At 30.9% G+C, this 23,515-nt stretch overlaps 2 protein-coding genes across 2 annotated transcripts in view; one reads left to right on the top strand and one right to left on the bottom strand.

Annotated features, from left to right (window-relative positions):
• The window catches only part of cv-c (crossveinless c), a 70,121-nt gene extending 68,661 nt beyond the window's left edge, over positions 1-1,460 (bottom strand). Inside the window, exon 1 of the mRNA XM_067269072.1 lies at positions 1,345-1,460. The gene's annotated coding sequence lies outside the window, so the exon portion shown is untranslated. The remainder of the gene's footprint in view (positions 1-1,344) is intronic.
• A 6,418-nt stretch (positions 1,461-7,878) lies between these two features.
• On the top strand, positions 7,879-21,622 carry LOC136974270 (RWD domain-containing protein 2A). The gene is made up of 2 exons (XM_067269107.1): positions 7,879-8,158; positions 20,927-21,622. The coding sequence occupies exons 1-2, from the start codon at positions 7,955-7,957 to the stop codon at positions 21,602-21,604; spliced, it is 882 nt and encodes a 293-aa protein (XP_067125208.1). The 5' UTR covers positions 7,879-7,954; the 3' UTR covers positions 21,605-21,622.
• Positions 21,623-23,515: the final 1,893 nt, after the last annotated feature.

The following is a 23,515-nucleotide window of genomic DNA, read 5'->3' as shown; positions in this document are numbered from 1 at the left end:
AGGCCCTTTAACACCCCCTCTGAATGTTAGACGGGGTGTCAAAGGGTCTAGAAGTCACGTGCCACTTTCTAGCGAATTAATGTTAATTCATTAATCACGAATACTTTAAATAACCGGTAAGAAAATATGTTTATAAGTTGAATAACCTTATTCATAGAGGGATGGAATTCCAGTGACGAGAGGACGAAATAGAGCCGCGTAACGGATTTACTTTCATCGAACCGACAAGAGAGTAGAATCGAGGGAGGGTTGTGTCCTTCGTTACGTCACTTCCTATTTGACGTTGATGAGAAAATTGTTCAGACACGTTAGGAATGCTTCAAAGACGATTTGGCTTAGACTGCCTGACGGAATTCGCACATGTTTTCGATAAGCTAGTGTTTATGTTAATATTTCACACGGGAATAATTATTATACGCCACATATTGTCAAGGTTACTGTTAAATTTTAGACTTTACATGTGTTTTTTTTCACATAAGAGAAAAAGATAATGAATGGAAGACTTATCTAGGACTCGTAACAAATTACCCTTTATGCAAAGGAGAAACCTAGTTAGAGTTCCCCAAATTTTTAAAAATTAGAACACCCATATAGGTATATGAACACTTGTTACGTCACTTAACTCTTTTTCTTATTATTTAACACACTATAGGAGGGGTGACGTAACACAAAGCGCTCTTCACACGTGTTTAAAACTCTACTCCAGCAGCTAAATTATATATAATTTGTACACGTAAATACAACAATAGTTAAGTCTATTGTTGTATTTACGTGACTCCTACTTTAATGAAATAGGTGACATTTTTTTTTTTTTTTTTAATTCACATCCTTTAAAAGGTGCTAACATTTAAGAGAAACCAGTTTAATCTGTCTGAATACAAGTCTCGAAAGCGCTCACCTGACCGAGAAAAAAAGAGCAGGGACGGAGGGGAGGAGAAACGATCTTACAAACTTCTATTCTTCACCCCTAAGATAAATTCCACTCCGTTGCTTTCAATCTTAAGTTTGCTGAAAGGCAAGTGCCCCACAGAGAAACCCCTGGGAGTAGGAAGAGCAAGAATACATTTGGCTAGAAGACCCTAACTAGAATACATGCACTGAATACGAAAACAGACCACCGTGACGATGTACATTGTGAAACCGACTGTAACCGCTAATCACGTGCAATTGTAACGATCTCTCTCTCCCCCTTCCAAGCGAGGGGATACCTTTTTTTTAAAAGTTATTAAAAATGATCACTCATTCTTCTCTATCTGATTTCCCACATATAGAATTACTTCTCTTAATTTATATGTTACGTGACGTTTAAGAGGGTCCGAGTTAAGTTAAGAAAGGGGGACTTACCTTAATCGAACGCTTAACGTATCGCTTCCTAACTGGGATTGTGAACTATGACGCAAGTTCGAGAGGCACCGAGTTGATAGCAGTCATGACAACCAATGCTAGCAAATGAGTTAAGATAAGGTCACAGTGCAGTATACTTCGATCACGTGATGCGTTACATGGGATTGATGCCTAATTAACTTCTCATACTTCTCGGTATCGCCTTTTACGCGGTTTTTTTACGTATATTTTCGTGTATTACCCGCACTAATTGGGCTTAGTTACTCGCGCTTTTTAAGCTTAAAATACACAATAAATGTATTATTTACTAGTTCATTCGATTGAATTTTAAAGCAGTTTTTTATTCGCTTATATTCTTGGGTGATTATACTCTTTATTTTTATTATTTTACGCGTGTAATTAAGTTTTGCTGTATGGATGCGCTTCGCGTCGCGTCGCGTCGCGTGCAGAGCGAAATTATTAAAATTAACATTCCTAAAAATTAATTTGATCTATTATGTACGTGTTTTTTAAAGCAAAAATTTATTTTTAATTGTCTCGATTTGCATATAATTTTTAAAGTTTTGTTTTGTTGTATTTTTAATTAGATTACTATCGTCGAAAATTTGTCGCGTCGCGTAACATTCGCACGTACTCCACGCGAAGAGATTTCTATTTATTATATATAAATATTAAGTCGTATAAAATTCCAGTTTTTTAAATTGACAAATAATATTTTAAAGTGCAATTTAACGACAAAAAAAGTAGATAAACTATATAAATTTAAGTAAAAAGTGTCGCGCGCGAGTCAACGCGACGCGACACGCGCTAGAAAGACTATACACCACAAATTATTCCCCCTTTATTTAAATTTTTATCCATTGAAATATTTTAATATAATCCCAATTAATTAAAAACTTTATGATCTTAATTTTGATCAAAATTAGCGTTAGTTAAACATAATTAAAAGCTCGAAAACGTCCATTTTTTCTCCACTTAAACACACTCAAGAATACCTCTCATATTAAGCGGTTTAATTACATAAAAAGCAGTAAAAATGCGTTTTAACGGGGGTCAAAATTATAGAATGGAGCCTTCTACAGCGATCAAAACATTAGAAAATAGCAGATAATATAATTACGGAGAGGAAGAGGAGGGAAAAAACTCGACACGCAACATCCAGTGACAGACTTAATAACGATAACTAATCATTGTCAACATTAATTTATGTCGTTCAAACGACAAAAAATGACTTAATATACAATTTATAGGATTTTATAGGGTTTAACTATTAAAAAATTATATTTTAGGTGGTCAATTGGACCCACAAAACTCATAAAATTGTCACTTAAGTAACGAGTAACGTCCATTGTAAAAAAAAAAATAACTTCATTATCATACAGAACGTCTAGTTGCCTTAGGAACGTAACAGAAAACGTTTAGTTGTGTGTAAAAAAACGTGGGTTACGTTTTAATGCCCACTGTAATATGCTCGAGAGATCAATTAGTATGGTTAACATTCACTCGTAACTCATTAATATTAACCAGATACTTCATAAAATGGCGCTCTTTCTTGACACAAATCAACTGAAGTTATGATAGATTGGGTGATTTTAATTGAAGACTTTTGCTAGATTTCTACCTCGTTACGACGTCTTTAGTATATATACCGCTAGTGTGACGTTTGGTTACGTGTTTGCGGGGAAGACGTGCCGATTTAAAGGGCGATACTTTTTTTTTGCTAATATGACGCTTAATAGTTACGTTAATGGCGTTATATCGAGTGGAACATTCCACATTGAGTGGTTTTAATGAGGAATTCTGATAGATTTCTACCTCGTCGCTCCTGCTATGTAACATTTAGAGGCGGATATATCGGGGGAATTTAATGAAAACTTAACGGGAGCGATCTAAGTCTTCATTAAAATCACTTTCTCCCCCGATATATCCCCGTTTATAGTAACTAAACATTACACAGATTTCTACTTTATTTTTTTCCGCTACGTAACGTTTAGTTACTATAAACGGGGATATATCGGGGGAGACATTTCAGATTGAGTAAGACAGATTTCTACCTTGTTGCTCCTGCTATGTGACTTTTATTTACCGTAAAGGGGATACATCGGGGGAGAGATTCCAAATTAGTCGATCTTAACGAAGACTTTTGCTATATTTCTACCTCCCTACCCCCGCATATAACGTTTCATTAGTACAGTAGAAACGTTATCGATTGAAACGTTCCGGATTGAATGATTTTTAATGAAAACTTTTACTAAATTTCTACCTCGTTAACCTGTCTTAGTGTGACATTTACAATAGCAGAGACGTAGTAAGGGGGGAGGTATATCGACCGAAACATTCCAGATCAGATTAAAAATTCGAAAGGAAACAGACGGCGCCGAGTACAACAGGAAAACAAACTTCAATCAGACATCGGTAGTGTTATCATCTGTAACTCAACCAGTTATTTTGCAAGGATGCAAATTACAAGGGTGACTTTCCGAACTTGGTGCCCCCTTTTTTTAACGTGCGAATGGATATTTTTGCCTGTTTCGAAGAAATTACACATTTGTCGGATGCTTGTGACGTTAGAAAATGTGCTTAGCTTCCGACTTGCTTCCCTTCTATATAATTATCCGGGGGTATGCAAGAGTTACTCCTTTATTATTAAATTTAAAAATTTAAATAAATCGGTGTATATAATAGACTATGCTACAAAATCTAGAAGATATTATAGAAAAAAAATTCTTTTTTTATTCTAGTCGGTTTTTTCCTTATTATTTATCTTAATTCTCACGTTTAATTAAGTTGGTGAGTATTCATTGGCGCTGTGTGGGGTGGCGTTATAGCGAGGTTTCGTAAGAAAAAAAAACTGTTTTAAAGCCCTTAAACTCGTATAAAACGTATAAAAAATAATTAAATTAATTTTTACCCCCCCCAAAAAAAATCAAAATTATGCTTAAAAATTCAATTGAAATTCCTCACTCCAATGGTGATTTTTAAAACAAATATTTTAATTTTTAATTAATTTAATTGACGACTTAAAATTAATTGTGATAGATAGAACAGGTTTTTAATTATATTTAACTTCTAATTATTTTAATTTTTATAAAAATTCCTCAAATTTCTTTTTTTAAAGGAGAGTATTCATGCTACACGTGTACGAGGAAAATCGTAAAAAAAATCTTAATTGTCTGCTATGATGCTAAAGATAATATGATGATGAAACTTCTTCCCTAGATTTAGATATTTATCTAAGGAAGAAAATTGGAATATAAAAATGGGGTTTGATTAGATACGTAAGCTTGGGGATGCCATATTAAAGCTATGGAGGTGAACTTCTTACCGAAGCTAGTTATAAAAATAATGAACGAAGCCCTTTGAAAGTACACGAGGCGTACAAAAGGGGAGTGAAAAAAACTTTTAGATGTGATTAGCATATGAAATGATAGCGATAAGAAAAGAATGGATGAGTGTTTCGTGTCTTTAGGCCCTCTTCTATGATGTTAAAGAGTTGCGACGTGAATCCCGTGAGCGAATAATTGGGAACCGATGCTATTTCTGTTAGCGAAAGTTGGGCTATTTTATAATTATTCCGTTAAAGAATAGAAGGGAGTTGCTATTTAATTGTTTTGGTTTCGTTTTTGGGGTTTTTCTGGTGGTGTTTTTGTGTGGGGCGCGGCTCGTGTTTCGTTTTATAAACGGTTATTTTATCTGAAAATTGAACATGTAAAGGAAAGATATTATAAAAAAAAATATCTGAAAGATTATTCTCAAGTGTTTACCTTTTAATATAATAAACAATGCAGTTGGTACTTTAAAATAATGAAGTATAGGCGACGCGAGAGCGATTCGTCGCGTCAAAAACTTTATAAAGAAAATAGTAAATTATTAATACTTATTAATATTAAAAATAAAATTTATATTATTAGTAAATTAAAAGAAGCTAATAATTATTCCTAAAATGCTCGATATAATACAGTATTTAAAAAAATTTGTTTACGTCGTGACATCTGGCGGAGGGCAAACGAGTTAGGAAAATTTAAAATAATAATTAAATACATTTAAATAACGAATAATAAACGTATTTCTTATAAAAATTATTACTTTTATTAGACAAATATAAAATTTAACTTAACTCGAAATTCAGACGATGCAATCGTATATGAATCATCTAATTGTATTTTGAAATATGACGTCATTTATATATCAATTTATATATCAATTTATATATCAATAGAGATTACTTTTCGGAATGAGTGACGTCACGTAATTGTATTCCGTAATGATTTAAAATAGAAGATAATGACTTTAAATGCGTTTAAATTCTTAAATAAACAATTTTGTAACGATTATAAAGAGAAAACTTGTAAATATGTCCTCCGAGAAATAATTTATTCGTAAGTGATCTTGACGATTTTTTTTCTTGTGTGTTTTTCTGTCCTCGAGCTTTCTCAAAAATTAAAGAAGAAAATTTTCAGGAATTTTAACAAATTTTTTTCTCTCAATTTTATATAAAATTCACAACCTTTTTCTGTGGAGGGAAAAACCTCACGTTTTGCGGAAATTAGATGAGAAATTTTGTATCCATACGTCTGTTTGTTTGTCCTTTTGTTTATCTATTCGGCTATTTGTGCTCTAAATTTTTTGGCATCTAATTAATGATATTGATATCAAACTGTATCGCTGTTCTTTGATGTGTATTTATATACATATATCTCTGTATACAGTTATATGTAGCTATACATATTATACTGTTTATAAATACTTGTAACTATATAATATATATATAATAGAATGTCTGTGTCACAGGAAATGTTTAGATTTCATAACTGAACACCCCTGATTTTACCCTCTATATACTTAGTGATAATTTAAATTTAATGCATTGTTACATAAGTTAAGTAAGTATAAGTTAAGTTAAGTAAGCCTTCATCACCCGATCGCTCCATCAGGGCCGTCGAGTGCTTGTGTGGGGCCCGGCTATGCGCAGAATACCTCTTTATTATTAAAAAATCTAGCAACGAGTTGCGTAACTTTCCCGGTTATGAGATTTTATTTAAAAAATAACTTTTATATCATTAATCATAATAAATAAAATAGTGTGTGGCGCCATCTGTTACGAGATTTTGTTATAAAAGCTTTTATATTAATAATTATTATAAAATGGCAAAAAGCTTAATTTTGAGGATGGAGATGAGTTTTATAAAAGAAAAAAAGTTCTTTTCTTTTCTTTCGAAGACACAATGTAGTGACGTAAACTTAAACACTGGGCGAATTTTTCATCCTTTTTATTCGGTTGGATAAACCGAATAAAAAGGATGAAAAATTTAAGTTTATGTCACTACATTGTGTCTTCGAAAGAAAAGAAAAAAAAATACAAAACACGGTTTCCTCAAGATAAAAATAGAAAAAAAGTTTTAAATTCTAATTACGAGTAAAATCTTCGTTAAGTCCGACCCCACTCGTGACCACCCACTATCTCCCCACCCTCTCGACCTTTAACTACTAAAATTTAATAATAGCGTCGATGTCCTTTATACGCAAGCTGCCGTGCCAAATTTCGTTTCTTAATAATTACCCCATCCTGAAATAGACGCCAAAACACACACACACAAACAAACACGCGGAATCTTTCACTTTTTCCACTTTTTTGGGGGATTCAGGAGATATCAAAACGAGAGATTGCAAAAAACTCGGAAGGTCAAATTTGACACAATTCCAGTGGCACGTTATCCTACGAGCGAAAAGGGCAATCGTTTTGGCTCACTAACAGGGGGCCCCAAATCAATCATCCGTAAGAAAATATTTCCCCCCCCCAAAAAAAAATTCCCCAAATAAAAATGTCTGAAGTCAAAACTGTACGTGCTAATTCCTGTAATTCTCCTGAGTCCCATGAAGCTATAACACGCCACTGCATGATTCCAATACTCTCCCTTGTTATGTATACATAAAGAAGAAAAATTCTCAGATTCTTCCACTCGATAAATCCATTGTGGGTCTGGCCGAACCCAGGAAAGCTTGATTAAAAAGGCCCTCTTAGTGCCTACAGGGTGGAAAAAGTATAAAAAACCTCTGTATATCATATGAAGAATTAATATAATCTATATATGACCAATATTATTTTTCTGAAACATTTTCAGTAAAAAATATTAAAACCGAAATTCACTTTTAAGTAATTTCTCACTTAAATATCTCAAATTAAAATGAATTTCGGGAGGGATCGGGTTCGAATTCCAACTCGAAAACCTGCCCGAATGAGAGCCAAACGGAATTTTTCAAAATTAATTATAATTGGAAAACCACTCCTAGTACCTTATCCGAAATAAGTAACTAATTTCAGGTTAGGACCTCTCGAATTACGCAAATTTAAATAACACGGATCAATACTCTTGGTTATTTTTTCGGACGAATCCGCCATATTTCAATTATTTACACTTGCATTTATGAAAAAATATATCAATATAACTTTATATAAATAAAATATGAACATGTATTAATATTAACACAAATTATTTGACAAATATTTATTTAATAAATTTCCTCCGCTAGACGACGCTAGATGGCCGCCATCGTCGTTATTTGTTTTTGTCACATGTTGGAGGACATGTGCTAAGATTTATCGTTAACCATGTCGGAAACTGATTGCAGTTTGATAGACTTGTTGGCATTACAATTAACCGAAGTAGACATGTTAATCAGTATGTATCCGAGCAGAGATGAATTTAAATTAGACGATCTGTCTGTAATCGATGAAATCAAATCGTTTATCGATGGAAAAACTGACACTCTACCACCAAGAATGGACTTTACTCTCCATCTTAATATAGGAGAGGTATGTTGTAGCATTATATAAACCCATTAAACAATTAATAATTTATATATTGTGATTATACATAATTACATAATTTCAGGCATAAGTTTTGACATTTTTGTAACAATATGCCACATTTTGAACCTAAATAGACAAACACCCGAACTTTGAAGAATATAAGCATAAATTTAAAGCATATAAAATTGCTTTTACATTATTCAGTTCTGCAAAGATGAAAACAATTCACATGCCTGTAAAATAGATAAAGTATTAAAGAAGTTATAAATATCCAAAGCAGAATTTTAATACATTAAAAGCTTCTTGCCTGTATTATTTAATTACAAAAGACCACTTAGTTACTATGACTAATGAACAGGCTTATTATGTATCCAGCCTATTTAATTAACTTAACCAAATTCATTTCGGCTTACTTGCCCTTATCGATTGCATGACATAAATGAAACAGAATATATGGTGACAATTGCCAACATTATGCTATACATTAATAGTACAATTATTACAAATTATTACATACAACTTATTAATAGGATTCTAAATTATCACTAGGACAGTAACACAGCAACACTAAACAACTTCAGTAAAAACCTTGTGAATGGTCTTTCTGTTCTTATGGTTGTGGTAATTTTTTATTCTTCTGTCTCTGCACATTTGTTGGGTATGCTGGTTCAATTACCTTTTTTTGATTTTTATTTTCATTTGGAATTATTTTTGGGCACATTTTTCATCAGTTAATAAAAACCATCTGCTGTTAGCAAACATGTGGTTGTTAGCTAACAGCAGATGTTTTTGAGTTAATCAATTGGAAACAAGCTGTGAGACTAGTGGTGTAAACTATAAAAATATGTTGCAATATTATTGTATTTGCACTGCTGATTGAACTAACTGTGTGAATCTGTAAATCAAAACCAAAACATGTATAGGATCATCCATAATCATAATGAAAAATGTGCCCAAAAATAATTCTAAATGAAAATAAAAATCAAAAAAATGAAATTGAACCAGCATACTCAACAAATGTGCAGAGACAGAAGAATAGAAAATTACTACAACCATAAAAAAGACAGGACTATTGACAAGGTTTTTATTATATAATACAATTGAGTGATTAACTCATGAGAATATTAGACAGATCGACATTTTAGGTTAGTTACAGAATGGACAAATTTTCTGATAAACCTAACAAAATTTTCATGTTCTAAAAATGCAAATCTCATCAGATTTTAAAAAGACAATGATTTTTTGATGTTAGATTTCACCCAAATGAGATCACTTATGTGTAAAACAGTTTTTTAGACATTTTTTGGAATTTCTATAATGTATATTTGCCGTGTCATTAATCATAATTTAAAATTTTATTTCAAAAATAAGGTTAACAACAATCAAATTAATAGAATGATCAGATTGCTGAGGTAATAAAGGATCTATCCTATACCTCCAGGAGAATTTGTCTTGAGTTTTAGATCAGCTCAGAAAATTTTTTGGGTGAATTGATCTAGATATTTCAGACCTTGTTCCAAATCATCCAGCTGCTCTCATTGTGAATCTAGTTGAATCCATACTGGTCATGAGAAAAATCCTTAGTGCCTGCAGAGCAGAAAAAGCCAATATTTTCAGAAAATAATTATATTTTTTAAAAAGAAGTGAAATACTAATAATTTTGCACTGATACCTTTAAATGAAGTATATATATTTTTTATTATACCTTAATGTTTCAGTTGTTTTTAACAACCTTCTTCAAAGAAGAGAAATGCATTCTAAGTATAGAACTTGGCTGTCAGTGTAGAACTTATTAAGTCAAAATTTGAAAATTAATGCATTAGAACATAATTTCACAAATTTCAACCTGCCTGTTGAATGTCTATTATTCATATAAAATACAACAGACATTTGGTATATACATTTGAATTTGTGAAATTTTCAAATTGAGTTAATAAGTTCTATACTGACAGCATTGTTCTATATTAAGTATCTATTTTTCTTCTTTAAAAATGACTAAAAATGCTAAAGTATAATTAAAAATATACCGCATTTAAAGGTATGTGTGTGAAATCATTAATATTATCGAAAGTGCAGTTATTTTTTTAAGCAGTCAAAGAAATGAAATGATAACACACTGAACATCATAAACAAGTAATTTATAATTGAAAATAAATTAAAATAGTTTTTATGCTGTTGATTTTAAAGAATTAAAAGCTATGGGCGTTTTTTCTTCGGTAACACATCACACAAGGAGCATTTGTTGATATTGATTTTATTGGAGGAAATTTGTATTTACAATGAAAGTAGTTAAAAAAAAATTGTCATAAAGAATATCTGTTACTTGATCTATTAATGGTTTTTTTTAAATTGAAATTAATATTTGAAAATAATAAAAATTATCATTCTTTTAATAAAGTTATCTGTTTATAAAATAGTATTAACACACTTCACGCCAACAAAAAATAAAGAGTAATTAACACATTTGTGTTGCGGCGTTATTAACAGTTAATTGAAATGTTTCACATTAAAACGCAAGTACTTTCAACAACTTGCTGTTGTCATCTTCAGGCGAAATCGAATATTGTGGTTTTTGAATATTAGCTTTTTTAACGGACTATTTAAATTATGTAAAACACGTGCGTGGAATTCAATGAACATATTAAAATGTTAAAACAGGCTGATGTAATATGCTACAGATTTCTTTGTCTCCTTAACCGGGTCAAGAATAAATTATTTCCAAAATCCTGCCTCTGCAACAAAGAACAACTCACTCTAGTACAGCCTTCGATACCGTATTTCGGCCATTTATCCCTAAAAATAGCGCACATATTTAGAAAACGGGGTTTTCTCTTGCCCATAGTCCCTCAAGCAACCTTAAGACATATGTTGTGCAATGATAGAGATTTTCTCACGTTAAATGAGAAATCCAGAGTTTACGAAATCTTACTAAAGCATACATTATCAGGGGAAGAAAGTACTTACATAGGAGCAACCACAAGAATGCTACACACCCGCATTCTTGAACACCAAGAAGATATCAGAAACAATAAACCAACAACAGAATTAGCTAAAAAAGTATTAAATCAAGATTTTCTTCCACTTTGGGGGACACAAAAATGCTAAAACCTTGCAATGATCGAAGAGAGGTATTCATATGGGAGAGCCTTTACATAGCCACCTTAACACCGTGCAATGCACCAACATTAGAAATTCCGCAATTATGGGTAACTTTATTTACACAATCTAGATTATAAATTGTCTCTGTTAGGTACACCACAAATACGGCACCTCTATCTTTATTTTATATTAGAGTAGCATATTACATCAGCTTGTTTTAACATTTTAATATGTTCATTGAATTCCACGCACGTGTTTTACGTAATTTAAATAATCCGTTAAAAAAGCTAATTTATTTGAAAACCACAATATTCGATTTGGCCTGAAGATGACAACAGTAAGTTGTTGAAAGTACTTGCGTTTTAATGTGAAACATTTCAATTATCTGTTTATAAAATTTACTGGCTATAATTATTCATCACATGACATGAATAAGTTATATAATTTAAAAACTTTTGTCTTACAAGTGCTTTTAATCAAGAAATTTAATAAAATATCAATATCTAGTTTCATATTTATAACATGACAAATATGGTATATGCAATACAGGATATTCCGAAAAGAATGCTACCATTTAAATTATTCTAATTATGTTAATTATGACTTGAAAATGATTTAATATATTTCAAAACAGAAAAACTCTTGAAGTTTTGTACTTATTCATTACAATCCCTCAATATGTGTTGTTTGTGTCACATGACACACATCCAGCCGATTGTTAATTTTTTTATAAACTTACTGCAGCATATTTGTTGTTACTCCTCCCAAAGCAGTTATAATTCGATTCTGAGGTTTTTGCAGATTCCTAGGCAATGGTGGCATATAGACAATGTATTTTACATAGCCCCACTAGAAGAAATTTCAGGGAGCTGGGTGGCAGCAGAGCAATGTCATTTTGCCCATGCCATTGATCCATTGCTGAGGAAGTGCACAATTCAAAACTGTTTGAATACACATTGTTGATGGAACTTGGTAGATTTTTCTATGTTTTGAAATATATTAAATCATTTTCAGGTAATAATTAATAATTAACATAATTACAGTAATTTAAAATGGTAGTATTCTTTTCAGAAGACCCTCATAAGATGCATGAATTGATGGCATAATCACCTGTTATCTTCAAAAGAAAAGAAAATATAAATGCTGTTTTCTGGAACAAAAATTTATTTATTAATAGATTTACTCAGGTCTTTATAAATACATTAATATTGTTTTAATTTAAGTTTATATAATATACAGATCAATGAGAGCTTGTATGGAGCTCTTTGGCCTTTTGTTTTTGAAAAAATAAAATATGTAGAATGCTTATTAATTTCAGTCTTAAAGATCTTATTTTCTGTTATTAAAGATAATGTTAATTTTATAGGGGTAGGAATCACACGAGCTCCTAAGTTTTCTTTGGGCCTGAGAAAAATCCCCAGTTTCCTCTCAATGGCTCAATATACACGAGTTTGACAGTTTGACATTGTTGATTTGCTTATGAATGTTTGATTAATGTTCATGTCAATATATTTTACTTATAATACTGCAGTTCATTTCAAAACAGTTTAATCTAATACAACTTGAATCAACCTGTAAGTTGCGCATCCCTAGCTTAAAACATCAGATAAAACTTTTTGTTTGAGAAAGTGTTTATTTCCTCTGTGCACTAGGAGGAATAACAGGTCATCATTTATCTGTGTGATACATTACATAGTCAGATATATTCATTGCAAAATGAATAAACATTAACTTATAAAAATTAATTTAATCTAACCAAGTGCTTCCATTTATGTTCAGTGAGATCTTTAAGACTTTCTTACTATATGAAAAACATTTTGCTTACTATAAAAAATCTCATACATATTGATGTAAATGATGATAATAAATTTGGACTACGGTCATTATTTATAATAGATGGTAGGCTTATTGATTACTCTGTGTATAATAAATACTATCGTGATATTGTCAAACAGTTTGATGCTTCTCTACCCCTATCAGTTATTTAAATAATTAGTAAACTAAAATTAAAACCAGCAGATTTATTTTAAAAATAATATTTTCAACTAATGCCAAACAAACTGCCAGATTATTCATCAGGCTATAACAAGGCTAATTTAATGATTAGATATAAAGCAGTTTGACTACATCCAAATTGCTTTATATCTGATCATTAAATTGCAGTCCAAGAATGTATAACTTATAACTTTGTTTGCGAACCTGAAAATGAATGTTTAAGGCAGTTGAAAATAATTTTTTTCTTGTTTTTAAATAAATCTCTTGGTTTAATGGCTAGAACATTGCTCATCTACGTTGCTAGCATGATTCTGTCATAGATAACAGCTATATATTTTAACATCAATCATTATTGTTGTATTTTATCAGATAGTGATGTCACTGTTTCTAAAATATCAACAGGCAATGAAGCCATCAATGACTTAGTACAATTAAACAGATTAGCTAACTGAGTATCAGTTAACTATTTATGTAATGTGATTACTAGCCACATAATTTATCTGTTAACAAATTTATCATATAAGATGTTAAAGAAACTTGAATTTTATTATTATAGAAATATTCCAGTTTAGCTATCCTGCTAGTGAATTTACATATCTATGTTCTAAGGAAAAAATCATTGCATAAACTCTTGCCAATATTATTGCAATTTGCTAAAAATAAATTTTCTATCTATATTTTTATATAACATTATAAAGAGATAGATAATTTTAAGAAACCAAATTGGATACACCATTGCGATATCTTTCTAACCAAATTTCTGTAATTTATAATCTAATTACAGGGTTTCATAAAGCATTGTAGAGTGATCAGTAAACATTAGATTTTTATGTAGTTTTTAACCCAAAATATGCAAAACATGTAAAAATATACATAGCTGGTAATAATAATATAAAGAAGATTCACAATAAAAACCTTAATTTTTATATCTTAATTTACATTTATGATTTAAACCAACATTTTCTGGACTTTTATTTAAAATTTGGATATACAAATTACATATGGCAAACTAGCATTTTTTGTAACTTTTCAGTCATCAGTTTGTGCTGTCAATCCACTAACATACTATTTCTCATGCTAAAGGACACTCCACATTGCATGTAGCAAGTGGAGCATGTTTAAATACTACTAGATTCATAAATTTGTATCATTTGTAATAAAACACTGGAACTCATTCCTTAACAAAACTTACTTTTCCCAAGTGTTAGTCAGCATTTTTCTTAGAGTTTAATTTTCTATTAAATCTCAAAATTTCAATAAGATTGAAATACCTAAATGTGATAAATTATTCCAAACGTACAAAATACAGTGATACCTTGGTTTTTGTCAATAATCTGCCCAAAAACAATCGGCGAAATCCGTAACAGATGAAAACGAGACAATTATTTCCATATGAATCAATGTAAATTCAATTAATTCGTTATAGACATTCTAAAATACATATCAGAAACATTTTATAGAGACTACATATAATGTTTAATACTAAAAACAATAAGAAATTAATATAAAGTGAATATAAAAGACTAATGTGAAGAATAAATGAACATTTAAGACTAATGTAAAGACTAATGTAAAATGAAAACGACTAATGTAAAGAATAAATGAACATTTAACATGGCATTTCCCATGATAAAGCTAAAAGGAAAGGAAAGCAATGGAATTGTTTAGCTAGACACATGGGATAATGCTTACACAATGAGAAATAATTTCACACGTCAGCAGGAAAACACACAAAATTAGAAGCAAGGTCGCGTGGGCTTGCCAACAAAATCCGAGGCAACCGGCGAAAGCCGAGACAAATTTTTTGCGGAAAAAATCGACAAAAACCGAGATATTACCGTACAATCAAACCTCGAAAATTATGCAAAAACATGCTCTCTCAAATTTTAGGAAATGGTTCCCTGATATCATGCAACATATTTGTGTAATATGAAAAATTGCCCACAATATTTTTGGGCTGAGATTTGAAAAAAATTGTAGATTTGTAAATGCCACTGTCATTCATCTGTTGTTTGTCCTTCCTTAATTTTGATAATGGAGTTAGATAGATGAAAGTCAAGACCAGATACAGAAAGCTTAGTGGCAGGAGGCTCCATTTAACTATATACAAACTTCCAGTTTGCACAAGAAGTCATGTTATTTCAATTCAAACATTTTCACCTGAAAGGAGTTAGGTAGATGACCAACAGGACTCTGTTGCTAGCAGGAAAGTATGTTGTACAGGAGCAAACCACTAGTAATTTGAAAAAGTGGAGAGCATATGTTTTAAATTAAATAAATTGCAGCCCAGCATTGTGACAATGTCACAATAAATAATTACTCGTTGTATATTATGTATTTTAAGGTAAATGAAAGTACTTGATTGAATGAGTTAATCTGATTTGTATTAATGTAATGAAAGTGTAAGTAGTTTTTCGAAAGATGGTAGAATATCTACACCGGAGAACAGTAAAGTTTCACGTATCTAAATGCCTTTTACCGGTGCGCATATCATCCACACAACTCTGTTGTGGATGATACGCGCACCGGTAAAAGGCATTTAGATACGTGAAGTAGTTCTTACTTAACAGGGTGGATATATTCCTTATAGAAGCATCATATTAAGCTAGTTTTCTATACAGTACATAGCTATTGATGAACTTTTACACCATTTTATAGCAAAAAGTGTTTAAAGCAAAATAGCAAAGTTGTTTTAACATTGTTCTGTAATTACAGAAATATGAAAATTGTAATTATTGAACAATGTTAAAACAAAAATGCATTAACTGAAAGCAAGTTATTAACTGAGACTAGGCTACACTCAATATTAAAATTGAGTTCAAATATTTTTGAAAGTAATCAGTTATCTTTAGTAATGATAATTTCAGATGATTTCACTCTTATGTGATTATTTTTTCTGAACAAATTAACATCACTGAATATGAACAATTGTGTTCAAAAATTTAAATAAACTACTAAGTTGGGGAAATTGATATTTTTATTTGAAAAGTAATGTTCATCTAACCATCAGCCAAAATAATTGGGCAGAAATTATGCTACAAATATTAATTAGAAATAACATGATTAGAATAAGTAAAGGTAGATGTTAGGCATTATCTCTGAATGAAAGTAGTAATTTAATTTTAAATTTAGAATAATCTGGAAGAAAAGAATCGGTCCCGAGCAGGAGTCAAACCTGCAACTGTGCCGTGCATCGACCAGTTATGGCACTCAGACCTCCGAGTGATTCTTTCCAGCCAGACACACTTAAACATTAGATATAACCATCCGACGGTTACCCATGGCACCATCTGGGGATGTAATGTTTTCTGACTCATTAGATCCGGCCTCAGCTCTAAATAGAACAAAGAACATAAAATATAACTGGCAGTTCATTAAAATTTTGGGTAGAGTATAGCAAAATATAACTGTGAGTTGACTGTGGAATAATTTTAGAAATTATTTATTCTGGAAAGTTGAGTCTGAAAACATTACTTTTGAAATAAAACTATTGGTTTCTTCAGCTTAGCAATGTATTTGTTGAATTTTTGAACAATAATCTCAAAAAGTAATAAATCATATTTTTAGTCTTTAAGCAGTTTTAATGTATACTTACAAAAGCACTTAATTAAATCAAGTTAATTTATATTTGTAAAGCCTATAAAATATGAACTAATTTTGAAATATTATATAAATGGGAATAAGTAGATGTATTAATATAGTAACTGAATGTTTGTATCAACATTAAAATTCTATTATATATATATAAGCATGAATGTGTGCACAATATTGTGACATACTTAAGGAATCTAATGTTACTGTTTAAGAAGTTTCTTTATTGCCTTGTGGTTTTTTTTTTAACTCTCTGCCCTGTGGGCACTAAAAGGGCCTGTTTTAGCAAGTCCATTATGGCTTTGGCTAGGCCCACAATGGGCAGCCCGGTGGTGAGGGATGGGGTCCAATATATCCGGACAGACCACCCCCGAAAAATTCCTGGGGATTTATTGATCGGTGTGGATTTGATTCCGGGTCGGTCCCATACCCGGAGCGGTAGGCCGCTGCCTTAACCGCTCGGCCATCCGGCCGTCTGCCTTGTGGTTTAGTCAAATATGCATTTTGAGCTAAAGCTCCTCGTCAGTTTGACCTGATTTGATAACAGAATACATACATCAGAATTAATAAATGTTAAGTACAAAGTAATTTATAAAAAATAATATACATACAGTTATTATAGACAAGAAGAGTAATTAACTAGTGATAATACAGTGTGATTGGATGTCATACAAAATAATATGAGTAGTAAAATCTAAAAAACAAAGAATAACTAAGAAAAAGTTATCTCCCTCCTGGGGAAAGTTAATCTCAAAAATGGAGTTAGATAGATGAAAGATGAGACCATATGGAAACAATAGGGGCAGGAGGCCCCGATTAACTATATACAAACTTCTGATGCAAACTGGAGGTCACGTAATTTCAATTCAAAAAACTTTTCCCCCGAAAGCAGTTAATAGATGTCTGGCACGACTCTGTTGTTAAAGGAAAATATGATGTATAGGGGCAAGCCACTTGTGGTGGAGAGCATATATTTTAAATTAAATAAATTGCATTGTGCGGCATTGTGACGTTGTCCCAATAAACAATTGCTCATTTTATTTTATTTTATTTTTTCTATATTTTTCAATGTATTTGAACACTTGTATGTCTTTAAAATTTTGTGTTGATGTTCTTGTTTCGAATGTTATCTGAAGAAGGCCTTGAATAGGTTGACACATTTGTATTAACATATATTTGCTGAAGTTTGAAGGTTAGTGTGATATTTTAATTTTTATGTTAAATTTCATTTTCTTCTGATTACATTTAATGCCAACAAATAAAAAGAAAACATTAAACAATTCTACATTGGGAGTTAATGATAATGAATCAAGTTATGGATCAAATAGAAAACAAACCATTGTTAAAAGCAGCTAATTAAATGTACATTTGATTCAGATATCTTTTCTTAGAACATAAACTTTATAGAAATTTTGTCATACCTCTTACCTTTCATATTCTATAAATTGTACTTAGTTTAGTTTAATAAAGTTTTATTAGAATACTTTTAATACTTATTTGCTTTAATATTTTCTCAGATTTATCTCCAGAAGTTTCATACTATTTAGTCTAAAGCTTTTGAAGTTAATTTAAATAATACAGTAAAATCTGTTGATGTGACCACTGAAAGGAACAGCTCAGAGTGGTCATCTTACACAGGTGGTCATATTAGCAGGTTTTACTGTATATAAGAGTATTATACTAATACACTATACAATAAAGCTTTCATTTTAAGGCATACTTAAGGAATAAATGTAATAAAGAGAATGCTGATTTTATAGAATTTAATCTCCTGTAACTTTTTAAACATAGTTTCACAGAATTTTATAACATAATAAACATTATAGGTACTTCTTGATTTACAAACAAGATTTATTTCTAAGGGTCATTATTAAGGGAGTTTTATTTGTTGTGTTAAACATCTTTAATTATTTAAGAAAATGAAAATAAGTAGCAAAATTAAAAGACATGGTAGTACATTTATTTACTGTTAAGAAGTTTTTGCTGTTCATAAGGGACTACCAGAAATGGCTCCCTCCAACTTGGTGGAGTTTGATATATATATTGTATTAGTATCCTCCTTGTAGCTTGTGGTAAAGTCACTCAATGCAACTCTCAAGCATTCACAAGAAGACAAGTTTAAAATTTGCCATGTTCTTTATGTACTATGTTGTATGGATAATATTTTTACAGTGGCATAGCCAAGTGAATGGTATGTTTAACTACTTTACTCTGTGTTCTCCTTGTAAGTAATGAATTATTGGTATAGCAACATAAGGGACTCTTGTAGTAAAAACTTTTTTGCCTATTATAATTGTAATCAATTGCCACATGATACCACTATTAACATATTAACTATATAACACGGTATGTAAGAACATGGAAAATTTTAAACTCATTTTTTTCAAAAATACACTGGTGTCAAAAATTAAAACAAACACAAAACCTATGTAAAATCAACACCATGAAATTTAAGTAGCTAAAACTTATGTCATATATAAATCAAAAAAATGCCATCCTGTCATGCAAATGAGATATGATAGCAGCACATCCATGTGAGAAAGTGTAATTTGCTACTATATACACAGTGAAATTGTTTCTGACAAACAACCATATGCTAAAACTACTGACAGTGAGGAAATGTTCCCAATACATCAGTAACTTATCGGACATACAGTGGAACCTCATTTAACGAGCACAATTTGTTCCAGAATCTTACTCGTAATATAAAACACTCGTTAAGCGAAACAATTTTTTCCATATAAATTCATGTAAAATACGATAATGTGTTCCGTGCTGAAAAAATACTCAAATACTTTATGTATAATGCTTATTCAAAGAAAATTACACAATATACATTGTTAAGGAGCATAAATCGTCATCATCATCTTTTCTATTAGCACAGAATGAACCAACCCGGAATGTGAATTTGATTTGCAGAAAACAAAAAAAATCAAAATTTAATTCATTTGGAATTGGTCGTTAAATTTAATACGAGATGGCAGCATAACTGTCTACCTCTAGTCGAATTATTTAATTTCTAATATTGAATTATTGCCTTTACATAGCCCAAGAATTTGGCATATCGTTTGGCATGTTTATTATATAACGGGATATGGTCATTGATGTTTATACGTAATATGTCTGAACACAACTTTGGAAAAATGTGTGATCACGAGCAACACTAAGATGCTAGCGAAATGAGAGCTAAACACAGATGTAACATGTGCACAATCCAGGACTTCCCCTTTTTCTCGTCACCTGTTATGCAAAACATTGCTCGTTAAGCGAGTCATTTTTTTACAGTTGTTTTGCTGGTTATGCAAATTACTCATTATGAGAGGTGCTCGTTAAACGAGGTTCATTGCAATGGAGAACCATTTATTTCTGTGATTTTGCCATGTACATTTATGTGCATTGCTTTAATTTTGGACATGAGTTTATATGAGAGTTTTATCAATTGGCTTTTATCATTAGTTACTGAGAGGATTGTACTATGATATATTAATATAAGAAGTTTGGTCAAATCAAAGAGGGCTGTCTCTTAGCAGTAATTTCATTATTTGATTCAGAGTCTACATTTTCTGCATAAATAGACTCCAAAGTTGTTTCTCACTTTTTAGGAAACATTTCACTGTAATGTAGTAGAACACAAACAGACAATTTGTGTGGCTTTTTATGCCTTCTAGTGCAACTTGATAACAGTAAAGTAATACAGATGTATTTTTGCAGTTATGAATGTATGTTTTTTGTTTTTCTTTTGATAAAGATGCAATTTATGCATAATTTTGATGCATGTGTACTGAATGCATAGAATTACACAACTTGTAATACAGCATACAGCTTTACCCTCTGAAATGAGATATGGTCTTCCCATTACAAACATTTTCTTACTTGTATGCTAAACAGTCAAAGGATCTGTCAGACACATTTGTTGTATGCATTTATCTGAGAGCTTGTAGCAAATGTTAGTAAAACAAGAAATGTCTATTTCTTAAAGAGGTTTTATGTAATATGTTTGTGATTCTCTTCTATTTGTGTGTATTATTAATTTATATTTTTATATGATCATTTTTAAATTAAAGGAAATTATACCTGTTATTTCAGGAAAAATTAGAAGTTAGTTGCAGTTTACCCCACGATTATCCATCGTCTGAACCGGAAATTTACGCTCGTTCGAATTGTTTGACCAGAGACAATCAACACCAGTTAAATGAAGACATAAGTAATTTTTTAAGCGAGCAACCTAAAGGTGAATTGTGTATAGGATCTCTCATTCAGTGGTTACTAGACAATACATGTAAATACATAACCGAAAAATCAAAATTTTGTAATACTCTACCAAGTAGCGAAGATAGTGAAGACGACGAATATTTTTGTAGGTTATGGATATATAGTCATCACATCTATAATAAATGCAAACGTCGTTCCATATTAGAATTAAGTCAACAACTGCAACTCACGGGTTTCTGTTTACCGGGAAAACCGGGTATCATATGCGTCGAAGGCCCAACTAAAGACTGTAATTATTTTTGGCACAAAATTAAGCACATGAATTGGAAGAAAATTATTTTGAAGAAGAAGGAGATTCTGGAACTCGATTCGAAGAATAACTTAAGAAAGTTTGGTACTTTTGAAGAAATAAGCTTTCAGCCGAGAAAGGGACCGGGTCGGGAGTATCATATGGATATGGGAGAGTTTTTTCACTTCCTGGAAGAACATCACTGCGGTTACGTTTTTCGAGATTATTTCGGTATAGACGGTCGACTGTCGGGTCATTCTTAAATATACAATAAAGTTAGAGTTTGCAACACTAAAAGTATTTTACATAATAATAATGCTGTCGAAACTTTTGCTTCTAAGATTTATTTTTTCCGAAATATAAACTATAAATATATGATAAATTTTTTCAGAAGTTTTAAGTGAAAACTATTCTAGCTTATTTTCTTGCTAAATAGTGAATTGAAATTTTAAAGCTTCCTCGTAACTAAATAAAAATATTAGTATTTTCATTCCTTGCCAAATAGTTTCCTTGAGTTTCTAGGATAACTTTTATAATGTAATTTTTTACTCTACTTTGAGTTTCATTAAAAAGTTAGGAATATGAAAGTTATCATTGGAGAAATCCAATTTATAATAAGTAATTTATAGTCGGTGTGACGCAAAAGCCGTTAACCTTATTCCATTTTGCGTGTTCCAAGTACGTTGTTTGCATGAAATTGAAATCTCTCTTTAATGATAACTTTCATATTTTTTCAGTAATTTTCAGGCAAATCACCATTATTAGACACTAAAAATATCATCATACAAAAATGAAATTAAAAATTAGTTTAAATTTTTAACATTTTTTGATGCATTCTGAGTGAATATGGTATGTGCATTTAATTCTTTCTATATTACTTCGATCTGCAACCGGGACACCATTTCTTCGTGCCAGGGTGATGTGAATTTTAATAAGATACTGCCCTAAAGTAATTTAATATTGTTACTTAATTATAAAACTTAGTTTCTAATTTGTTCCTACTGCAAACTGCCAAGATACTTGTTATTACATAGTCTTTATTCGGTAATACGCTTCTCGTCTAGTCTTGCGTTCAATTATACGAGCTCTTTGACGGCTTATCTCTTCCGCTAGACTTATTACGCCAACTTGGCGTAATAAGTCTAGCGGAAAAGAAAAGCGGTCGCAGAGCTCGTATAACTGAATAATCTTTATTGTTACTTATTTTTTAACAAACATTAGAAACTACAATGTGTCAACTTGAGTCTCTGAGTTAAATTCAAGTAAATAAAGGCTGTGAAACACTTGATATTATATCATATTATTGAGATAGGAAGTTGTTTAGGTTTGTATTACTTGTCAGAGTTGATAATGTGTTTAAATCTTAACACAAAATCAATTCAAATATATTGATTTTGTGAACGTAGCTAAATCTATATGTGATATACGGATTAAATTTTGTTCTATATTTTATAATCACTCGAGAGTATATCATTCCACGAGCATCAGATGTCTACAAAGACTTAATAAATTACTTCATCATGCAATAATTTTAAATTTATTCTCTTGTCTAATTTTTATTATGTACAAAAACTTATTAAATTGATTTTTACATATAAAAATAACAAGAAAAATGAAAATTATCACTTTCTTTGCCATATGAAAAAAGCCTTCCAATTTTTTCTGAAATTAATATTTAGCAAGAAAATATTCCAGAATAATTTTAACTAAGTGGATAGAGTTTAAATTTAGTTAGTTAAGATGCTGATTTACAATCTGATATTGTGATGTAGTAGTGAGTGAATCGTAATCATTCCTAATCATGTCTACCATCCTTAACTTGAATTCATCAGAATAATCAATTGACATCATTTAAAATAATATTGATCTGAATCTTTGAATGAATGTTAATATAAATCTTTATTAAGATTAGAATTAAATAACATCATAAGATGATGATAATTAATATGTGAATAAAATAGTCATTGTGTGGTTAATAAAATATACGGTTAATGATGGTGTATTTTAATAGCCATTTCGTTTTAGACTATACTCGTACGTTAATATTTATTAAGGTTTACGTGAATGAATAGTAACGAATGTGCACGTACGATCGAGTGATATACACGATCTGCTAAAGATGCCAGTCTCTGTGTAATAATGTACATGTTACGTATAGACTAACACTATTGATA

The sequence above is a fragment of the Centruroides vittatus genome, unplaced genomic scaffold (genome assembly GCF_030686945.1).
Source record: "Centruroides vittatus isolate TY-2023 unplaced genomic scaffold, ASM3068694v2 contig_345, whole genome shotgun sequence".
NCBI classification, from domain to species: Eukaryota; Metazoa; Arthropoda; class Arachnida; order Scorpiones; family Buthidae; genus Centruroides; species Centruroides vittatus.
The sequence above is the reverse complement of the archived record's forward strand: the minus strand, read 5'-3'. Positions and strand labels throughout refer to the sequence as shown.

Excerpts from the sequence above, each read along its gene's own strand:
- LOC136974270 (XM_067269107.1), top strand. The coding sequence starts at position 7,955 with ATGTCGGAAACTGATTGCAGTTTGATAGACTTGTTGGCATTACAATTA. Across the intron at positions 8,159-20,926 it reads TCCATCTTAATATAGGAGAG|GAAAAATTAGAAGTTAGTTG; the intron begins GTATGTTGTAGC and ends CTGTTATTTCAG.